At 45.2% G+C, this 23,666-nt stretch overlaps 1 protein-coding gene across 1 annotated transcript; it reads left to right on the top strand.

Annotated features, from left to right (window-relative positions):
* Nucleotides 1-10,194: 10,194 nt before the first annotated feature.
* On the top strand, nt 10,195-12,389 carry LOC309832312 (uncharacterized protein C20orf202; the record flags this gene model as incomplete). Its single annotated transcript, XM_082669971.1, has 2 exons — nt 10,195-10,260; nt 12,156-12,389. 2 exons carry the CDS (start codon nt 10,195-10,197, stop codon nt 12,387-12,389), a joined length of 300 nt encoding a protein of 99 aa, XP_082526097.1.
* Nucleotides 12,390-23,666: the final 11,277 nt, after the last annotated feature.

Below are 23,666 nucleotides of genomic sequence, written 5' to 3'. Positions count from 1 at the left end.
AAGAGCCAAAGTTAGAAAAATTTGATCAAAAAAATAAATATTGGATTGTAACCTAAAATATGATAAATGAAAAAATGGGGGGAAAAGAGAAATCTCTGATGCTGAATTCCAAATATTCCATCCTCAAGGAAGCAACATAACGCCCCAATTCTTTTTTTTTTTAGACTCCTGTGTAGAAATTTTTTATACAATTTTTAAACGTTACATTCCATTTACAGTTATTACAAAATATTGGCTATATTCCCCCGGGTTGTACAATACATTCTTATAGCCTATCTTACACACAATAGTTTGTACCTCCCACCCCTCCACCTCTGTATCATTCCTCCCCTCTCCCCACTGGTAACCACTAGTTTATTCTCTATTATTTGTGCATAACTCCCCAATTCTTAAGTGTGGGCGGAGCATAGTGCCTTTCAGAGAGTACAGTATGGGAGTGGGGGTGGAGATAATTTTATAGTGGAGAAACTGACAAACCTGATTACCTCAGCCAGGGGATCAAAGTCAACATCAACAGTCCAATTATGTTAATAGTATGTATCCTCGATATGGTGTGATGGGACTGGCACTTTACCTCTGTGATCTCTCTCACAAAACCCATAACCCCAGTCTAACCAGGAGATAAACATCACACAAATCCCAGCTGAGGGACATTTTACAAAATACCTGACCTCAGAACTGTTGAAACAAGGAAAGTCTGAGAAACTGTCACAGCCAAGAGGAGCCTTAAAGATGCATGACGGCTAAATGTAGTGTGGTGTCCTGGATGAGATCCTGGAATAGGAAAAAAGGACATTAGGTAAATACTAAGGAAATCTGAACAAAGTGTGGACTTTAGCTAATAATAATGGATCAATATTGGTTCATTAATTATAACAAATTTATCATACTAATATAAGGTGTTAATAATAGAAGAAATTGGGTATGGGAACTCTTTGTGCTATCTTCCCAATTTTTCTGTAAATCTAAAACTGTTCTAAAAACTAAAGGGTTTTTTTTTTTTTCTTAAAGACCCCTGATTGGTAAATTGCATCTGGGATGAGAGGAACTATAAATACCTGGTGGGAAATCATATTTTGGGCTTCACGAGCATGGTGACTCCTGTAACTGGGCAGGTACAAAGGTATCGGCTCCCAGGGGACATGAAGCTTTTAAGCCACGATGACTCCTGCACCCACCAGATGGGGATTCATCTCCTTGAACCTGTGCTGTACTGCTCTGGTACACATGCAGCAAGGACTCCCCCGCTGAGAGGGAGAGTTGAGTGCTGGTGCTGACATTGAGTGCCATTCTAGCAAGCTGAGGTTCCTGTCTTCCATCCATCAGAGTATGTCAATGCCAAGTATGGCTTGTGGTCATCTGTTGAGTCTGAGTGTGTAGTTGAACCTAAGAAGACTCCTTGTGGACATTGCAGTGGGTGATAAGCAGGAGAATGACGTGATCAGATTTGCATTTTGCAAACCTTCTCCCTCTGGCTGCTCCCAGGTGCGAGGGGACAAGAGAGAAAGCAGAGACCATCAGGAGGTTATTGTGGTCATGTTGGCATGTGATAAGTCCTCAATCAATTCACTGCAGTTATGTATCTATGAGACGTGTGGGTCTGTGAGAGAATGTTCTTGTAGAATATTAGAATATCACTTAATCCAGAATTTTCCAAAGGGTATGGTACATGACATGATTTCTTGGTGTTATATAGATAAATGTGTTTGGTTATCTATGGCTGCACCCCAAAATTTATCAGCTTAAAAGAAAATTATTTATTTGCTCAGTTTTGCAGTTTGGGCTGGATTTGGTGGGGACAGCTCAATTCTTCTCTACATGGTGTCAGCTAGGGTGATACAAACAGCTGGGAACTGGCTGTGGGTTCTTCTATTATCTACCACACTCTCCAGGTGGCTAGCGTGGGCTTCCTTATACAGTGGTGGTCTCAAGGTAGTCAGAGTTTTTATGGCACTCAACTTTCCCAGAGTACAAAAGCAGAAGCTGTTGGAGCTTCCTAAAGCTGAGGGAACAGTCACAATGTCACTTCTGCTGCATTCTATCGCTTTAGTGAATGTCACAGGCCAGCCCAGAGTCAAGGGGAGGGGTCTACATAAGTGTATGAATACTGAGAGGCATGGATCACTGGAGGCAGTAACAGTCTCCCACCATCTATCCTGTATCTGTATACACACACCCCCATATGTATATGTATTCATTTTAATGGCTAGGTATTTATTTTATTCTAATGTGTTTTAGAAAAATAGATAACTAGCTCAGGAAACTAAAGATATCATGGATAATATTGCTTAGAATGAGGACAGAAAAATATATGCGTCTATATGAAGTTGGAGCAACATATTCTGCTGGTTTCCCCCACTATACACTCTCCTTTTCTTCCACTGGGATAGACTTGTTGACCGATAGCTAGCACAGTGCAATCAGAATAAGGATTCCATTTCCCAGCCTCCCTTGCAGTTATGTATGAACAAGTAGGCAATGAGCCATTATTCATCATCAGAGGAGAAGGTGTGGGCAAAATGTATTAAGTGTTCTTAAAGGAAGGGGATATGCCCTCCTTCTCCCCTTTTGTCATTCCTGCTGCCAGGATGCAGACCTGATGGCTGGAGCTGGAGCAGTAGTCTTGGACCATGAGCTGGAAGCATGTTAGGATGGGGGAGCAAAAAAATTGAAGGAATCTAGATCCCAGATGACCATGGAAACACCAGCCTGGGATAGTTTCCCACACTTTTTTTTTTTTTTTGCGGTACGCGGGCCTCTCACTGCTGCGGCCTCTCCCGTTGCGGAGCACAGGCTCTGGACGCGCAGGCTCAGTGGCCATGGCTCACGGGCCCAGCCCCTCCACGGCATGTGGGATCTTCCCGGACCGGGGCACGAACCCATGTCCCCTGCATCGGCAGGTGGACCCCCAACCACTGCGCCACCAGGGAAGCCCTTCCCACACTTTTATTTGTTAGAGAAATAAACTCTTGTATAAGCTACTATTACCTGGAATTTTCTGTCACTCAGAAGAGTTTTCCTATCTAATATGATCGGTTTAAAGACAAATACAAGTAAGTCAAAGTAGAGGTGGTAGGCAAAACCGAGAAGGAGGTATGTGAGTAGCTGAGGTTTGAAAAATACAGATCCAATCTGACCTCCTGTGTTCCAGGTGAGAAAACTCTGAATACAGCCTTCAGTGTGTCCAAAAGGGTCATATGAAAGAATAACCCAGGCAAACTTAAAGTTTCACTAGGGGAAGAAAGGAGGAGAAAGGAAAAGTATTACTGGAGGAGGGAATAACTCTTAACAGGCTCAAGGATGAAGTAATAGTAATGAATTACTTGTGTGTTTATTTTAATTGACAAACACTTATGTAGCCCTCTCCAAATGCCAGGCAATATTCTAAGTGCTGTACAAACATTAGCTCACTTAATTATCGTACCACCTGTCATGCAGGTGCTATGATTATCTCCATTTTAAGATGAGGAAGTGGAGGCAAGAGTGGTTAATAACTTGCCCAAGGTCACACAGCCGGTTTACGACATTTCTGGGATTCAAATCCAGACCCCAACTAAGTGCTGATAGCCACTATGCTGAGTTCCATCATAATTTTCAAAGCATGTGCAAACTTCCTGAGCTGTTAATGTTATTCTCCCCACTCCCCCCCACTTTTTTTTTTTTGGCCGAGCCACAAGGCTTGCAGGATCTTAGTTCCCCAACCAGGGAATGAACCCAGGCCACCGCAGTGAAAGCGCCGAGTCTTAACCACTGGACCACCAGGGAATTCCTAATCCCCTTTCTTACATTTAGGAAAATTGAATGCCAAAGAGAGGAGATCGCTCTGTAGCCACACTGAGGGGTAGTAGAAGTACAACCAGAACCAAGGGCCTGGACTTCCAGATGGATTGGGGAACCTCAGATAGACCTAAGGTCCCAGGGCTGATTGGCCGCATGCCTACTCTCCCTACCCCATTCAGTTTTATCTCCCACTCATTCACCTGGCGAGGGAATTGGGACTCACATCAACTGGGCAGCTTGCCTCAGAGTCACACCCAAGGCTAGTTGTGGCCAAGAAACACTTTTCCCACAGTTCCACTCTGCTTCCAGAGTCTCCACCACCTCGTCAGGGTCAGAGGCTGTGCTTCCCTGACATAAGGACATAGGGTTGTGTACTGGGTACCTGGGCATGGGACAGGTGTGTATAGGATACACGTACACAGGGTGCCTGTGTACAGAGCAGAAGGGCTAGAATACCCGTATACAGGACACTCATGCACAGAAGAGGTGCACGGGACTCATGTGTACAGGGCACACAGGGATAGGATGTGTCATAGGTTGAGTTCCCCCAGAAGCAAACCCGAGACAAGAATTTGAGGGCAAGTGGTTTATCTGGGAGGTGGTTCCAGGAAGCACTGCAGAGGAGTGGGGAAGTTCGACACGGAACGGAAGGGAAGGCTTCCGATGTACCAGTGGGCAAGCCCATGGCTGCTGCAGGCAACTGGGACTCAGTCCTGCTGGACTGAGTATTGTCCCACCAGAGAGCTGAGGGAAGGGAGGTATTTATCTACTAACTCCTTTTTGCCAGCACGTCCAGCCTGTCCTCTGCACAGGTCAAGCACGTTCCTTAAGCAGAGAGTCAGATGTACTTTGCAGTAGGAAGCCCTGGGCACACATGGAGAAGGGGAATGTCAGGGGGATGTGGGTGGAGCTCTGGAAGCATTTGCTACAGGACACAGAGGTGCAGGGCATGTTCAGGACCCATGAGTACACAGATAAAGAGCACAGGCAGAAGACAAATGATCAGATTACCAACCTTGCTGTCTGGGGTGAAGCGAGGGCCTGCTGGGAGGGGGGAAATAGCACAGAAGAAGAGGCAGTGTTGGGACCCCCAAGTCAACTGGTCCTCCATCCGTGTGCTCCAGCTGGCTGCTGTGATGGCACGAGCTTGCATGGTAAGAAAGGTGGGCTTAAGGGCTCTCACAATGTGGAAGCTTCTTTCTGCTAAACTTCCACCTTATTTGGATTTTACAAAGTGGGGATGAGGCCGAAGGTGCCCAGGATAAAAGAGGGACCGCCCTCAAGGCTGGGTAGGGCCCTAGATTAGGAGTCAGACACGGAGGCAGAGCTCAGTGAGGTCACTGAGCCCACCTGCTACATCCAAGAGATGGAAGTAACTCTGCCCATGTGTCTCAGGGCAGGTCACCTACGACTCTTACACCTTGGGTTCCCTGTCTGTCCAGTGAGCATCACGGAAGTCCTCTCCCTGCTATGGACTTCACAGCACTGTTGTGAGGAGCAGATCAGGTCTCAAACAAGAAGACACTTGGAAGAGAATAAAATACATAGGTGGGGGGATTATGGAAGGGCCTGAGTGGGGGCAGTCAAGGAACCTGGCTTCTCCCTCTAGCTCTGCTGCTATAGTTTTAGGATATTGGTTTGACTCCTGTAATAAAGAGGCCCAAAATGATAGTGCCTTTAATAAAACAGAATTCATTTCTCTTTCGTGTAAAAGCACACACAGCAGTTAAGGCTGATACGGTGGCTTCACAAGTCGCAGGAGACCTCAGTTCTTTCTATCTTGTTGCTCTGCCATCCTCCACCTGGTGGCCCAAGATGGCTGCTCCACCTCCAGCCCTTATGAGTATATTCCAGTCAGCAGAAGGAGAAGCAGGGGGAGGGGCAGGAATCCTCCTCCCTCCTTTTAAAGGCACAGCCCAGAAACCGCGCACATCACATCCATTCATATCCCACTGACCAGGATTTAATCATCTGACCACACTTCCCTGCCGGGGAGTCTAGGGATAGTCTTTTGCCATGTGTGAATGGGAGAAGGGATATTGAGGAACAACCTGCAATTTTTGCCACAGCTGCTGACTTGTTTGGGCAATTCACATCACCATCTGGGCCATGGTTTCTTCATTTGCAAATTTATTCATTCATCCATGCATTCATATATTCATTCATTCATATATATATTCCAGGTTTGTGATATAAAGTTCAATTTTTGAACCACTTGATGGCTAATGAATTCTCCTACTAGCTGGACGATAAGCCCTGTGAGGTCAGGTGTGAGGTCTTTTTACTCAGCGCCATACCTCTGGCATCCAGGGCAGAGTCTCGTCTGGCACATGGAGGCCATATGACCAGTTGCCCATGGATGAGGCATGGATGGCCATTCTGGCTTTGATAATTGGTGAGGACATTTTTCCTCGCTGAGGAGTTTAAGTTCTTTCCTTTCCTAGGCCTCCTGGTTCCACCTCCCCTTCTCCCCATGTGCCAAGGCTTTCCAAGCCTATGAAATAAAACGTTCTCTGAGCCAGAATCGTGAGAGTAGGATTAAAAATAAATGAAAGTGTGTCAAAACAAGTTAACCACAAGAAATGTCTTCCCAGGATAATTCAGTGTTGGCACTGGAGGCCAAGGACAGAGCATCAGACTCTAATAGCCAAGCACTCCTATCAACACCACTCCTGTGTCGGGCAGAGAACCTGCTGGGCTGCCCAGGATGGCAGCAGATGGCCTAGCCTGAGCCCCCGCTTGACCCTCCACCCCTGCAAGACAACAGGCAAGACCCTCCCACACAGGTCAGGGAGAACAGGTTCTAATTCCAACCCTGTTGCTTACCTGCTGGGGTGATCCTAGGAAAATCTATGCCTCTTTGAGCCTCAGCTTCCTCACCTGTAAAAATGGGTTAATAATAGGCTCTTCATCAGCTATAACATGCAGATAACAACGGTGCCTACCTCGTAGGCAGACGTTCCCAAATGTTCTCAGTTCATGGCATCCTTATCATCTCTGTAATTTTTTCACAGTGCACCAGGCCCGAAGAAATGTCTAACAGTTGTTTGTTAAATTAGGTTCAAACAACTTAATGGTAGTTTGTACAGTATTCAACAGATATTATTGTATTTCCCTCAAATTTTAAAAATATTTTGCAGTGCCCCTGTGAGTTTTCTGAAGTGCCTCTGGGTGCCTTGGCGCTCAGTTTGGGAACTGCAGTCACAAGGTTTTGAGGATGAGATGAGGTTGTGTTGTCAAGGGCTTATCACGATGCCTGGTCTGGAGTCAGAGAGCAGTAAATGTTAATTGTCCTAAATCATCCTCCAGTCTCTCTAGTCCTTTCTGTGTCTCCTGCCGCTGCCACCCAGCAACTCTTCCTGACTCCAGCTCCTGCCATCTCATGGTTTCTGCTTGCCGCCTTCCGTCTGGACCCCTCGGGGCCTGTGGCCCTGCTTCTGAACTAACTTCCTTCACATATAGAATCGCCAGCCCCCCTTCTTCATTCCTCCCTAACTCCACACGTGGCACAATCTCTTCATAGGTAGAGTATACATTCTGGCCTCTTAATTTGGGGCTTGGCTGTGTGACTCACTTTGCTTACAATGGCAAAAGTGACAGCTTGGGGTTTCCCTGGTGGCGCAGTGGTTGAGAGTCCGCCTGCTGATGCAGGGGACACGGGTTCGTGCCCCGGTCCGGGAAGATCCCACACGCCGCGGAGTGGCTGGGCCCGTGAGCCATGGCCGCTGGGCCTGTGCATCCGGAGCCTGTGCTCCGCGGCGGGAGAGGCCACAGCAGTGAGAGGCCCGCGTACCGCAAAAAAAAAAAAAAAAGTGACAGCTTGATTGTTCTGAGCCTAAGTCTCAAGGCCTCACATGGTTCCACTTGCTCTCTATCCTCTGCCATTGCCAAGAGAAGAACTTGCCCCAGTAGCCCAGTGGTTCTAGGAGGAGGACAAGAGACCCATGGCGAAGGCTCAAACCTGCAGACCTGAAGACCGATGCAGACCACCTTAGCCAAACCACAAACTCAAGAGCAAAAATAAACAGTTGTTGTTGGAAGGTATGGAGTTTTGGAGAGTTTCATTACATAGTAGTCTTGTGGCAATCCAACCCCTCTAACTGTGGCAAATTCAAATTCTCTGAGAGAAGGTCTGATTGGATCATTTGCTCACCACCCAGAACATAGCTGCTTTCACACCATCACCCACGGGCCGAGGGTCTCCCTCCTGTCCAGTCTGCAGGTGGCTGCCTTGGGCTGGGACACCCATTTCTGATCCAAGCTGTTGTCCCATAATTACATGGTCAAGTGACACAAAGCCTGGTGACCTGCCTGGAAGCAATCATTTCTGGCCCCTGTGTTCAGAAGGGGTGTGAGTGTGGTAAGCAGGAGATTCTTGGATCCTCTTTGGTTCCAAAGAGTAACAGCTAACTAGGAGAAATTGCACATAAAATTTTCTCTGCATGTGGCAGTCAGGATGCAACTTAAGCTGTAAAATCCAGGATATAAGAAATGTGATTTTTCTTACAACTCATTTCTGTAACTATTTTGAGCCTCATTATGCTTAAGATGGAAAGGATGAGGCTCAAGCTCACATAGAAAATTTGGTACAACCGGCTTAGAACCCAGTTGCCCTGGCTTCCTGTACAGTGTCCTGGCCCCCTTCCCTGTGCAGTCAGTCTCACACTTGCAAGGATGCTGCAGGTGCCATCTCTGAGCCAGTGGAGCCCCTTCTCCAGCCTCCCTGATCGTCTGGGCCGTGCTTCCCCACTCCACTGGCTGAGTGCCCACTGCCTGGAAGAATTCTAAGCAACACTTTCCTCCTACTGAGTCGTAATCTGCCTCCCTATGTCCTGTATCACCTGCCCTAACTCTGTCTTCTGGCACTACACTTCAATGTACACTCTTTTTTCTTTGATTTATAAACATTTACTATAAATTTTACTTCTATAAGTTCTATTTAGTTATTTTTCATATCTGCCTTTTTAAATAGTGTCTTTTTTCTTATGTTTTTGAATTCTTTTGTATGACTTTAATTCTTTTCAAAATACTTTTTTTTTTTTTAATCTCATCTGAAGTTCTTAGGGGAAGTGGGTCTAATCCTGCTATTGCTGGTGTCTGCTGACTCTCACTTATAGTGGATGGTTTCCTTGTATAGTTTGTAATTTGGGGCTAAGCGTTCACCTTCAGTGGACCTTCATCTGTGGACAGCTTGTGTAGCCCAGTTGAGGGCAAGTACCTCCAAAACAGGTTACGTTTGCTTTGCTGGTCACCTCAGCTCCTTACCTGGGATCACTATGTTAATTCTTAGTTTGGGGTTCCTAGTTCAAGTGGATAGAATACATTTTTTTAAAGCCTGCATGAGACTAGATCCTATTTATTGGCGTCATAATATTAACTTGATTATAGTTTGTTTCCACCCACTAGGATGTCAGCTCCAGCCTTTGTCTCTCTGATTTTGGGCTCTACTCCTCTATCTGCCTACAGCAGAATTTTAAACACAGTAGGCACTCAGAAAGTATTTGTTGAAAGAGAGAATTAAAGGATGCCCACTTCACAGTGTGTTGTGAAGAATAAATGGGGTTTCAGTTAGAACTGTGTTTGCCCAATTAAAAAGTGGGTTTCTTGTCTCATATAACAGGCAGATGATGTTGGGGGTTCTGTGACTGAGTGATTTCAATGACTCTGCAATTTTCTTGGCCTTTGTCTTAGGGTTGCAAGATGGTTACTGTAGCTCCAGGCATCACATCCACATTCAAGGCAGAAGGAAATAGAAGAAAGTAAGAGTAAAGGGGGAGCATCCCTGACATTTTTCCTTATCGTGTAGGTAACATTTTCCTAGAAGTCTAACAGCAAATTTCTGCTTTGGTCTCATTTGCTAGAAATGGGGCGCATGGGCATCCAGAAGAAAGGGGACTTGGAAAGTGAGCATTTCCCTTATCTATAGACTCCATAGGTAGGTGAGGGAGGGAGGGAGAGGACTGGGGACACAGGTGTGCCATCTGCCCCAGATGAGCTTTTATCTGTGTGTGTGTGTGTGTGTGTGTATAACAAAGCATTTAGAGCAGAACAAGCCCTCAGAAAGCGGACACCTATTTCCATAATAATTATTAATTTTATCATTTAAAGCTTTATAGTCTCTGTGATCCTGTTGGCATCAGATTTGGATTCTGGAGCTCACAGGCTCTGAGGCACCCATACCCCAGTGATCTCCCTCCCCCCGCCCCTTGTTCTATTCAGAGTACTGAAGCCCTTTAAAAAAAAAACACACACTACATTTTCCAATGTCAGCTACTTCCTGCTCTCATTAACTCCATCCTCAGTGACTTAGCCAGACTCTGCTCCTGGCCTGAAGCAGAGAGCAGACTGTCCAAATCAAAGGTCCCTCAGGCCCGTCACCAGGTCAGCATCAAGGTCTCTCCCAAGGACCCTGAGATGAAAACAGCAGAAGAGCCAACCTCAAGTCTTGGGCAGACCCTGGAGTGGCTGAGAAAGGAGCTGGTAAGTCTTTACGTTTCTTTTTACCTGGTGCTTTCACACCATATATTCCAAGGCTCCCTGGTTCCCCACTCCCAGGTGCCCCCTAGGCTGGGGCAGAGCTTCAGGCTGGGGTATAGGCCCTGCAGGCACCCCTCTGGGACCAGCCACACAGTGCACAATCACCACCTCAGGTGCTGGGATAAGTAGGTCGTGGCCTACATAGGAGGCTCTGGGTACGGTACTTGCCTGACTGGTTTTAGAATTACACTGAGTCCTGGTATGTGCCCAGCTCTGCAGCTGTGTGACCTCTAGCAAGTGGCTTTACCTCTTTGAACTTCAGTCTCCTTATTGTAAAATGGGGATAACAATAGTACCAGCACCACAAGGGTTATTGTAAGAATTTAGTGAGGAGATGGTGTAATTCGCTTAGTGCCTGCGTTGGCTGTTACAATCCTGACCCAGCTGGATATGGAGTACATCAGCTGTCTTAGCCTGGGTCTTCTAGAAAGCAGAGGCTTGCAAGGATTGGGGTATTAACCGTTTATTTGGAGGTACAAGCCCAGAGTGGTGAGAGTGAGGGAAATAGGGAGTGGAGGCAAAGGCCGATGCTATTTGAGGAGATGCCTTGCATTACCAAGCTGGCTGCCACTTAGAAAGGAGCCCTAAGGAGGCCCAGAGGCCCTCTCAGCAGCCGGTTTACCTGGCTGCAGGATTCTCTGCAGGGGTTGAAGGAGGATCTGCACTCTGGGGGAGAGAAGAAGAGGAAGTTTATCTGCCCAGCTCACTCCTGTCTCCCATTTCCTGTCTGTAAGGCTCCACCCCATGGGGCACTAACGCACCTGAACTTATGAGCTGTGTCACTTGGCCCCTCAGTGGCCGCTCAGGAAGCCAGGCCTTATGTCTCTCCTTGTGTGTTTTCTCCAAGTCCAAAAACAGAAGGGAGCCCCAAAGTATGTGGGGACACCAGCCCAGAGAGAGAAGGAGGTGGTCTGGGGAACCACAGAAGGCACCCAAAGTTTGTATTCCAATAACGCCAGCTTCTTCTTCTGGGGAGGGACAGAGAGGATTGTCCAAAAATGACCTGTCTGGGTTGCCAGGCAACGGACTAGCTGGGAACCAACCCTGTCCTCACCTCGGTGGGAGGGGCTGACCCAGTAGGGCTTCTCATGGGCCCAGGGGACTCCAGCAGCAGGAACTGCAGCCACCTACAGTCCTCAGGGATCTAGAGGCTGGGTGGCAATCCCACCCCGTGCTCCCCCTAAACACTAGGCATACGCTGAGACTGCTTAGTACCTGAACCCAAAGTGCCAGTTTCCACTTGATAAATTACCTCTCTTCTCTCCTACCCATGAGGAGGGAGAACAGGTTGGGGTGGGGGGAAGCCTACCCAAGGCACAGCCTCCCGGGGCCAAATGTCCTCTGCCTCCACATATGACAAGAGATGAGCCTTGAGTCTCCACTTGCTGGTCCCTGACTTGCAAATTTCTCAGTCAAGTGTGTTTTTAACCTCCATCACAGGGAATTTACATGACATCACAAGGGCTCCCCTGTGGAGCCCAGCCAAGAAGCCCCGCTTGACCATCAGTGAAGTATGTCAGTCACTTTATGCAGCAGAAGGAGCAAGTCAGTAACACCAGCAGCTACCACTGATGAGCACTGATGAAAGTCTGGTGCTCTCCCTCCTTTCCTGGGATTATATAAGCCCCCAAAGTCCTGGTGGGATCTAAAACAGGGAGAGAGCCTTGAAAGGCAAGTAATTTGCTTTCTAGTTTGCAAATGAAGAAACTGAGGCTTCGGTGGACATGGCTTCTATGAGGCTGTGGGCTTGTCTCCAATGAGACAATGATAGGAGCAGGCCTTCTGGGGGAACATCCAGCACTCTGGCCGCCCCCTCACAGACTCCTTCTTTCTCCTAGGCTGAGATGCAGGTCCAAGACCAGAGACTTCTGCTCACGCTGAAGCATCTTCACAGTGTCCTGCAGGAGCTGCGTGCGGAGAGTGCCCACTGGGAGGATGCCAGATCCAGTGGCGGAGCCTCCCCCATCAGACCTCGGGCGGGCTCTGAAGGCAGGGGCCACCAGCCCTTTTCCTCCAGGGGCCTGGCCCAGCTCCTCCAAGGGGCAGACAGCAGACGAAGCTCCCTCCCTTAACAGGCCAGAGATGACCCTGACTTTAAACCCTCCCCCCACTAGTCTAAACTTTGATTGTGATGAGAGAGAGCACTGGAATGGGAGTCAGGAAGGCCGGTCTCTGGGTTCACCCCTGCCTTCATTCACTGTGTGTCCCTGGACCTGTCACTCAGCTTCTCTGTGTCACTCTTTCCTCTCCTGTCACTTCTCAGGGTTTTTGCACAAATGAAGTATCAGATGTGAACACATTTGGAAAACGCAAACATGTTACATGGCTTCTGGCAAGCACCACGGTGGTAATCTTATTCTTAGGAATTTCCCACAAGGTGATTGTTAAAACAAAGAAAGAGCTCAGTGTGCCCGGATGTTTATCTAGTGTTGCCATGGCAAAAATACAGAACCCCGTGCAGTGACTTGATGGTTGTTTTCTGTCTTCCCGGCAGGCCTTCTTATTCCCCTTTATCTGAAAGAAACAGGCCCTACAACCAGCCTGGCCATAAGGATGGGCATGTAACCAGGCCTGGCCAATTACAATTCATGGTCATCCTAACAACATGATTGGCCCAATGAGTGGGCATGTGGCTCAACAGAGCCAATCACAGCCCTTCTCTGGGATTGCCCTCTTGATTCTTGTTCTACTGCGGTCGCAAACCTGGGGCTGCCAGTGGCCATGATTCCTGTCAGGTGAGGGAGACCTGCTGGCAGTAGGAAAGAAAGAGGCTAATCTTCAAAGAGAAGCAGAGAGAGGACCACACAAGAGATGGGCAGAGAGGAAGGGTGCTGGCTCTTTTTAGTCCCTGGTTTCAGACCCTAATTCTGTGAGTTACTCCTGCTGTCTTTCCAGAGCAGAAGCCAGTAGATTCTACCACCACCACCCACAAAGGCACACACCAGTTTGTTTTTGCTTAAGCTGATTTGAATAAGGTTTCCCTTATTTGCAACCAAAATAGTCCGGATGGTCAAAGAAGCAAAGAAGAGAAATCATGAAAAAAAATGGCATTTCTGACAACCGAGTTTGGCAGGCAGGCAACAAGGTGTATGTTGTGGCAGAACCCTCAATTCTTTGGGGTGCAGGAGTCATAACTTTGAAAAATTATATCTGCCTATAAGAAAGATATAAATGGAACAGGTAAAAATAAAGTCCTGGTGTTAACATGGTCCGATTATTGTCAGGCCTTTTTATTTTTGAAAATCTTCTTGCATGTTGCTAGGATATTGCTTTTAATGGCCTTGAAAAAGTAAATCCATTGCATACAGAGGCAAAGGGTGGGAGGGCTGCATTATATGTACTATGGTTATGGTCAGACTAATCTGGGGTTTCTATATAATATTTGATAATACAAAAAAATAGTTCTCCATCAATGGCTGAATGGATAAACAAAATGTGATATATACATGAAATGGAATATCATTCAGCCTTGAAAAGGAAGTTAATCCCGGCACATGCCACAAGATGGGTGGACTTTGAACACATTGTGCTAAGTGGAGTAAGCCAGTCACAAAAGGACAAATATGATTCCACTCATACGAGATACTTAGAGGAGTCAAATTCATGGAGACAGAAAGTAGTTCTGGTTGTCAGGAGTTTGGGGGCAGGGGGTTGGGGGGTCATTTAAGGGGTGCAGAGTTTCAGTGTTGCAAGATGGCAAAAGTTCTGTGGATGGATGGTGGTGATGGTAGTATAGCAACGTGAATGTACTTGATGCACTATATACTTTAAAATGGTTAAAATTGTAATATTTATCATATGTTATATTTTACCACAATTAAAAATAAATACTTTAAAATTTTAAATTACCTGCTCTGTGATGCTAGGGCTGGAGTCCCACAAACCCTATTTCTGCATTACTAGCTGCTCCAGGTTAGACTTTGCCAATAAGCAGGGTGGGGCTAGAGGGACACCACAGGGCTGGAGGAGCGAGAAAAGACTTGCTTCTTCATCTTTGTTCTTTGTAGCTTCCTGTGGCCTTCCTACTCTCATGAACATCACCCAGCAATGCTCCTTCACCTCAAAGCAGCAATTCCTCCCTGTGGCACCAGCCAGAACTCCCTTCTCAAGGCTGTAGGCGCCAGCCCTGGGGGGCCCTTCCCCCAACCTCAGAGACACCAGCTCCAGATGGCCAGCATCCCCTCCCCTGAAGTCTCAGTTCCTGTCCTCCCTGGCTCCTCTCTGCTCTCTGAGACTTGAGCCCAGCTGAGCAGAGCTCCCTTCTCAGATGCCTGAAGTGGAGCTCTGCAAGGCTGAAAGCTTTAATAATTTCAGTCTCCTCTCTTTGCTCCCTCAGCCCTGGGAGTGGTAGATGCTTCCTGCAAGTGCTACCTTCATTCTAAGAGTTCTTTTTATAACCTTTTGGTCATCCAGTTAACAACTTTATACCTAGTTAGCAATTCTTTATATTAAATTCTCTCCGTTAAAATAATCAGTTTTTGGCTATAATTACCAATGCTGCTGTGATCACTTTTGTTCATGTGCCCCGGTGCACAAGCCCAATGCCCCTAAGATATACAGGTTTTCTCCCACTAATTGAAAGTAAAGCATTCCTATGGAACCTTTCACAAGCCAAAATTGGGTATAGTGAAGAAGCAATTACCTTAGGACACATCTTGCTAAAAGAGGCCCAAAATAAATTGAGATAAAGCACAGATGCTCATAGACACAGGTCAAAGCCAGGTCAAAGCTATGGTGGCTTCGTGCAGAAATGCTGAGTGCCGTTCCTGGGGAAGTAGCTTGGCGGTGCCACTCCCCCCCAGGGTGTTTGCTGCCTCTGTAACGGCTCACCCCAGATCAAACGCTGAACACCATTTTCACTTTTCACCTGTTTTTGTAAAAGTGAAAATCATCTTTGGCTTTCTTTCAGTTCATGAAAACAGGTACTAATGTAGCTCTTTCATGAAAGCAAAGTGGCATAAAGTGAGCTTTCGAAAAACAACGGATACCTGTAGAGCAAAGAGTTGAACTGGAAGTATGTGTGTGAATACTCAAGTTTACAAGAAGCTTGTTTTCCAAAGTGGGGTATTCACTTAAACTCCCACAAGCCGTGTCCAAGAGTTCCTGTTGCTCAACATTCTCGCCAATACTTGGTATTATCAGTCTTCTTAATTTTTGCCAATATAATGAGTGCAAAATGGTATTACACTGTGATCTTAACTTGCATATTCCTACAAATGTGGTGGTTAACCTGAGTTTTAATTCCACCTCCACCATTTACTTACTTTTTGATCTTAGATGAATTACTCAACCTCTCTGAGCCTCATCTGTAAAAGAAGGGATAATAATATCTACCTCATAGGATTATTATTTATATTGTATAGGAGAATGCATATAACTCACTTTACACAGCACTGAGCATTGTAAAGGCTAATAAATGACAGCTTGTTATTATTGCTGTGTAATCACAAATATAATGATTTCTGAAACTATGACTATTACAAGTAGACAAGCTTGCTAGCAACCATCATTAGGAGAGATATCTGCCTGGCCATGCAAAGTAACAATGACATTGGTTTTCCATGCCCAATGCCAACAACCTGCACCCTCTGCCTCTCCCAGCTTCCCACAGCTGGGCCCCCAGACCAAAAACATCTGCCAGTCCCCCCTCTACCAATCTGCAAAGATAAACCTGACCCTCTGCTTGGATATGTGTTGTTCTCCAGACCCCACCTCTGGAACCAATGTTCAGTTCCTGATCCCAGGTCAGAACAAGCTCAGTCTGAGCCCAGATGCTGGGGGACAAGGGGGTTGGAGTGGCAATGACATCCTCAGTGTCGGTTCCTCGAGGGCTGGGTTATAGATCATGTTCATCCACGAGAGCAAGTGAGCACTAGAGGGAGCCTGTGGATCATGGTCACAAAGGAAAATCTGGGGTTTTCTCTGCTGAGGCAGCAAAAACAGGACTGTACACCCAAGCCTCCCATCCAAGGGTGAGGAGAGAAGGGGACACAGGTGGGGAAAGGACGGATGGGGGTCAGAAGCTAAAAAATTAGGAGCAGAAGAAGAACAGTTCAAGATGTGATACCTATTGTCAGGGCCGGCAGTTCAGGACTCACCCTGTGACTAACCAGAAAGGATCAGAGGCTCACTTTCACCTGGGGCCAGCGTCCAGCCCTGGGCCAGGCTTGATGCCTTACAGTGCCCAAGTGTTCTGGCAGGTGTGTAACAAAATGCTCCCAAACTTAAAACAAAAACAGTCACTTCATTATTGCAACAACCATTCATCATTGCAGTAAAATCACACTTTTCACGGTTCTGGGGATTGACTGGGTTCAGCTGGGTGGTTCTTGCTTTTGGTCTCTCAAGTGGCTGCAGTCAGATGGTGTCCAGCTTGATTCATCTCAAAGGCTTATTCACATGTCTGGCAGTGGACGCTGGCTGTTACCTGGGACCTTAGCTGATGCTGTCACCTGAAACACCTACCCATGACTCCTCCCTGTGACCTAGGCTACCTCATAGCATAGTGGCTGGTGCCAAGAACAAGCATCTGAAGAGAGCCAAGAGGAAACTGTATAGCCTTTATGACTCAGTCTTGGAGGTCACACAGTGTCACATCCATTGCATCTTATGCAGCAGAAGCCAGGCACCAAGGCCAGCTCACATTCAAGGGGAAGAGAATTAGACCACCTCTTGATGGGAGGAGCATCAAAGAACTTGTAGACATGTTTTAAAGCCACCACACCATGTAAGACTGGATGGGTTTCCAGTGTGGCACATCAGATGCAAGGAATAGGCATCGACACTTTGTAACCTCAGGCAGAGTGATAAGACAGAATCTCATCAAAATCCACGGGCAGGAACTCCAGGAGGTGAAGCGTAGGTCTGGATCTACAAGAGTTCACTCCATCACTCCAGCATCACTGTGTTTCAGTGTGCTACTGAGAGGTGGGCTCAGCTCTGCTGCTGTGACAAACGAACTCAAGGCCTCAACACGACCAAGGTCCATTCCTGGCTCACACTACATGTCCTATGGCTCTATTATGGGGGGGGGCTCCTGCTCAGGGACCCAGCCACCATCTGTGCTGTCACCAGATGCTACAGCAGGGAAGATACATAAGGAGAGTCACACACTGTCTCTTCCACACTTTAGCCAGGCAGTGAAATGTGTCCCTTCTGCCCACAGCCCATTGGCTAGAGTTAGTCACGTGGTCTGTCCCAGCGTGGGGGCTGGGAAATGTGAGGAGTGGATGGAGAGTCTGGTGAACACCCCCATGTCAGACACATCCTCCATTCTCTCTCAACAGACCGGCTTCCTCAGCGTGTCAGAGTGGGTCCTCATCAGTCTCCACCACTGTGCACACTAAGAGTGCGGACCCCCAGGCCCACCCATGCCTGCTGAACCAGAGCCTCTGAATTGGGGTCGGGGGATTGAGTTTCCACAGCCCCCACTCCCCCAAGGGAAGTCTGAGAACCGGGGCTGGGGGCTGTTCTGCCATCTGTCCTAGCTCCTAGCTTCAGTTTCCTTTAACTATGTCTGGGCTTTACTTTGTCTTCTTTCTGCATATTTTCATTGTCCACTCCCACTGCTAAAGATAGCACTCTCCTGTTATTTCTCTCTGTCAAAGTCTAGAGAGAGGTCTAAAAACAACAAATGCTGGAGAGGGTGTGGAGGAAAGGGAACCCTCTTGCACTGTTGGTGGGAATGTAAATTGATACAGCCACTATGGAGAACAGTATGGAGGTTCCTTACAAAACTAAAAATAGAATTACCATATGATCCAGCAATCCCACTACTGGGCATATACCCAGAGAAAACCATAATTCAAAAAGACACATGAACCCCAAATTTCACTGCAGCACTATTTACAATAGCCAGGTTATGGAAGCAACCTAAATGCCCATTGACAGATGAATGGATAAGGAAGATGTGGTACGTAAATACAATGGAATATTACTCAGCCATAAAAAGGAATGAAAATGGGTCATTTGTAGAGATGTGGATGAATCTATAGACTCATACAGAGTGAAGTAAGTTAGAAAGAGAAAAACAAATATCATATATATGTGGAACCTAGATATATGTTCCATATATATATATATATATATATATGGAACACATATATGTGGAACCTAGAAAAATGGTACAGGTGAACTGGTTTGCAGGGCAGAAATAGAGACACAGATGTAGAGAACAAATGTATGGACACCAAGAGGGGTAAGCAGCGGGGTGGTGGTTGTGGTGGTGTGATGAATTGGGCAATTGGGATTGACATGTAAACACTGATGTGTATAAAATTGATGACTAATAAGAACCTGCTGTATAAAAAATAAATTAAATAAAATTCAAAAAAAAGTTTAGAGAGAGGGAATCTGATGGATCAGCTCAGTCTTTGACATCTGAACACATCATAGGTGGTTGGTATAAGGTAGGTTTGTTTTCTCCTCCCCCTCCTCTTCTTCTACCTCTTCTCCTTCATCATCATCGTCAATACACAGGTAATACAATGCAATGATTAAGAGTGAGGGCCTTGACACCAGGCTGTCTGGGTTTGAATCCCAGTTCTGCTACTTATTAGCTCTGTGACGTTAAGCAAATAACATAAATTTTCTTGCCTCTCTTTGCTCCTCCATAAAGCAGGGATACAACAGAAATTACCTCATACAGCTATTGAGCAAATGCAGTGAGTCAACATGGTCCTGGCACATCAATCTTAGCTATTATAATTAATAATAACAGCTACCATTTTAAAGCTCAGGATAGTGTAGTGGCTGTAAGTACAGCCTGTAGCCTCACTGCCAGTCTTTGAATCCTAGCTCTACCATTTACTCATTGTGTGGGCTTGGGCAAGTCATTAAACTCTCTGTGCCTCAGTTTCACCATCTATAGAATGGGAATAATAATGTACCTACCTCCTGAGGATGATGTGAAGAACAATGAGTTAATACATGCAAAACGTGATTGGAACCAAGATGGTGGAGTAGAAGGATGTGTTCTCGCTCCCTCTTGCAAGAGCACCAGGATCACAACTAGATGCTGGACAATCATCAACAGGAAGACACTGGAACTCACAAAAAACGATACCCCACGTCCAAGGACAAAGGAGAAACCACAGTGAGACAGTAGGAGGGGCACAACCACAGTAAAATCAAGTCCCATAACTGCTGGGTTGGTGACTCACAGACTGGAGAACACTTATACCACAGAAGTTCACCCACTGGAGTGAAGGTTCTGAGCCCCACGTCAGGCTTCCCAACCTGGGGGTCCAGCAACAGGAGGATGAATTCCTAGAGAATCAGACTTTGAAGGCTAGTGGGAATTGATTGCAGGACTTCGACAGGACTGGGGGAAACAGAGACTCCACACTTAGAGGGCACACACAAAGTGGTGTGCACATTGGGACCCAGGGGAGAATGAACCACACCTACCTGCTAGTGTTGGAGGGTCTCCTGCAGAGGAGGGGGCTGGCTGTGGCCCACCGTGGGGACAAGGACACTGGCAGCAGAACTTCTGGGAAGTACTCCTTGGCGTGAGCCCTCCAGGAGTCGCCATTAGCTCCACCAAAGAGTCCAGGTAGGCTCCAGTGTCGGGTTGCCTCAGGCCAAACAACCAAACAAACAACCTGGGTGGGGAACCCAGCCCCACCCATCAGCAGTCAAGCGGATTAAAGTTTTACTGAGCTCCGCCCACCAGAGCAACAGTCAGCTCTACCCACCACCAGTCCCTCCCATCAGGAAACTTGCATAAGCCTCTTAGATAGCCTCATCCACCAGAGGGCAGACAGCAGAAGCAAGAAGAACTACAACCCTGCAGCCTGTGGAAAAAAACCCACATTCACAGAAAGATAGACAAGATGAAAAGGCAGAGGGAGGGACAGATGAAGGAACAAGATACCAGATGAAGGACCAAGATAAACCCCCAGAAAAACAACTAAATGAAGTGGAGATAGGCAACCTTCCAGAAAAAGAATTCAGAATAATGATAGTGAAGATGATCCAGGACCTCGGAAAAAGAATGGAGGCAAAGATCGGGAAGATGCAAGAAATGTTTAACAAAGACCTAGAAGAATTAAAGAACAAACAAACAGAGATGAACAATACAATAACTAAATGAAAACTACACTGGAAGGAATCAATAGCAGAATAACAGAGGCAGAAGAACGGATAAGTGACCTGGAAGACAGAATGGTGGAATTCACTGCTGCAGAACAAAATAAAGAAAAAGGAATGTAAAGAAATGAAGAGAGCCTAAGAGACCTCTGGGACAACATTAAATGCAACAACATTCGCATTATAGGGGTCCCAGAAGGAGAAGAGAGAGAGAAAGGACCAGAGAAAATGTTTGAAGAGATTATAGTCGAAAACTTCCCTAACATGGGAAAGGAAATAGCCACCCAAGTCTAGGAAGTGCAGAGAGTCCCATACAGGATAAACCCAAGGAGAAACACATTGAGACACATAGTAATCAAACTAGCAAAATTGAAGACAAAGAAAAATTATTAAAAGCAGCACGGGAAAAATGACAAATAACATACAAGGGAACTCCCATAAGGTTAACAGCTGATTTCTCAGCAGAAACTGTACAAGCCAGAAGGGAGTGGCATGATATACTTAAAGTGATGAAAGGGAAGAACCTACAACCAAAATTACTCTACCTGGCAAGGATCTCATTCAGATTTGATGGAGAAATCAAAAGCTTTACAGACAAGCAAAAGCTAGGAGAATTCAGCACCACCAAACCAGCTCTACAACAAATACTAAAGGAACTTCTCTAAGTGGGAAACACAAGAGAAGAAAGGACCTACAAAAACAAACCCAAAACAATTAAGAAAATGGTCATAGGAACACACATATCAATAATTACCCTAAAAGCGAATGGATTAAATGCTCCAAACAAAAGACACAGGCTTGCTGAATGGATACAAAAACAAGACCCATATATATGCTGTCTACAAGAGACCCACTTCAGACCTAGGGACACATTCACACTGAAAGTGAGGGGATGGAAAAAGATATTCCATGCAAATGGAAATCAAAAGAAAGCTGGAGTAGCAATACTCATATCAGATAAAATAGACTTTAAAATACAGAATGTTACAAGAGACAAGGAAGGACACTACATAATGAACAGGGGATCAATCCAAGAAGAAGATATAACAATTATAAATATATATGCACCCAACATAAGAGCACCTCAAAACATAAGGCAACTGCTAACAACTATAAAAGAGGAAATTGACAGTAATGCAATAATAGTGCGGGACTTTAACACCTCACTTACACCAATGGACAGATCATCCAAAATGAAAATAAATAAGGAAACAAAAGCTTTAAATGACACAATAGACCAGATAGATTTAATTGATATTTATAGGACATTCCATCCAAAAGCAGCAGATTACACTTCTCAAGTGCGCCCGGAACATTCTTCAGGGTAGATTACATCTTGTGTCACAAATCAAGCTTCAGTAAATTTAAAGAATTGAAATCATATCAAGCATCTTTTCTGACCACAACACTATGAGATTAGAAATGAATTACAGGGGAAAAAATGTAAAAAACACAAACACATGGAGACTAAACACTACATTACTAAATAACCAAGAGATCACTGAAGAAATCAAAGAGGAAATCAAAAAATATCTAGAGACAAATGACAATGAAAATACGACAATCCAAAACCTATGGGATGCAGCAAAAGCAGTTCTAAGAGGGAAGTTTATAGCTATACAAGCCTACCTCAAGAAACAAGAAAAATCTCAAATAAACAATCTAACCTTACACCTAAAGGAACTAGAGAAAGAAGAATAAACAAAACCCAAAGTTAGCAGAAGGAAAGAAATCATAAAGATCAGAGCAGAAATAAATGAAAGAGAAAATAAGGAAACAATAGCAAAGATCAATAAAACTAAAAGCTGGTTCTTTGAGAAGATAAACAATATTGATAAACCATTAGCCAGACTCATCAAGAAAAAGAGGGAGAGTACTTAAATCAATAAAATTAGAAATGAAAAAGGAGAAGGTACAACAGACACTGCAGAAATACAAAGCATCCTAAGAGATTACTACAAGCAACTGTATGCCAATAAAATGGACAACCTGGAAGAAATGGACAAATTCTTAGAAAGGTATAACCTCCCAAGACTGAGCCAGGAAGAAATAGATAATATGAACAGACGAATCACAAGTAATGAAATTGAAACTGTGATTAAAAATCTTCCAACAAACAGAAGTCCGGGACCAGATGGCTTCACAGGTGAATTCTATCAAACATTTAGAGAAGAGCTAACAGCCATCCTTCTGAAACTCTTCCAAAAAACTGTGGAGGAAGGAACACTCCCAAACTCATTCTATGAGGCCACCATCACCCTGATACCAAAACCAGACTAAGATACTACAAAAAAAGAAAATTACAGACCAATATCACTGATGAATATAGATGCAAAAATCCTCAACAAAATACTAGCACACAGAATCCAACAACACATTAAAAGGATCATACACCATGATCAAGTGGGATTTATCCCAGGGATGCAAGGATTCTTCAATACATGCAAATCAATCAATGTGATACACCATATTAACAAATTGAAGGAGAAAAACCATATGATCATCTCAATAGATGCAGAAAAACCTTTTGACAAAATTCAACACCCATTTATGATAAAACCTCTCCAGAAAGTGGGCATAGAGGGAACCTACCTCAACATAATGAAGGTCATATACAACAAACCCACAGCAAACATCATCCTCAATGGTGAAAAACTGAAAGCATTTCCTCTAAAATCAGGAACAAGACAAGTATGTCCACTCTCGCCACTATTATTCAATATAGTTTTGGAAGTCCTAGCCACAGCAATCATAGAAGAAAAAGAAATAAAAAGAATACAAATTGGAAAAGAAGAACTAAAACAGTCACTATTTGCAGATACCATGATACTATACGTAGAGAATCCTAAAGATACCACCAGAAAACTACTAGAGCTAATCAATGAATTTGGTAAAGTTGCAGTATACAAAATTAATGCACAGAAATCTCTTGCATTCCTATACACTAATGATGAAAAATCTGAAAGATAAATTAGGGAAACACTCCCATTTACCATTGCAACAAAAAAAATAAAATTCCTAGGAATAAACCTACCTAGGGAGACAAAAGACCTGTATGCAGAAAACTATAAGACACTGATGAAAGGAATTAAAGATGATACCAACAGATGGAGAGATATACCATGTTGTTGGATTGGAAGAATCAGTACTGTGAAAATGACCATACTACCCAAAGCAATCTACAGATTCAATGCAATCCCTACCAAATTACCAATGGCATTTTTTACAGAACTATAACAAAAAATCTTAAAATTTGTATG

Source organism: Grampus griseus, assembly GCF_964374135.1.
Source record: "Grampus griseus genome assembly, chromosome: 14".
NCBI lineage: Eukaryota > Metazoa > Chordata > Mammalia > Artiodactyla > Delphinidae > Grampus > Grampus griseus.
This window is presented reverse-complemented; position numbering and strand designations above follow the sequence as displayed.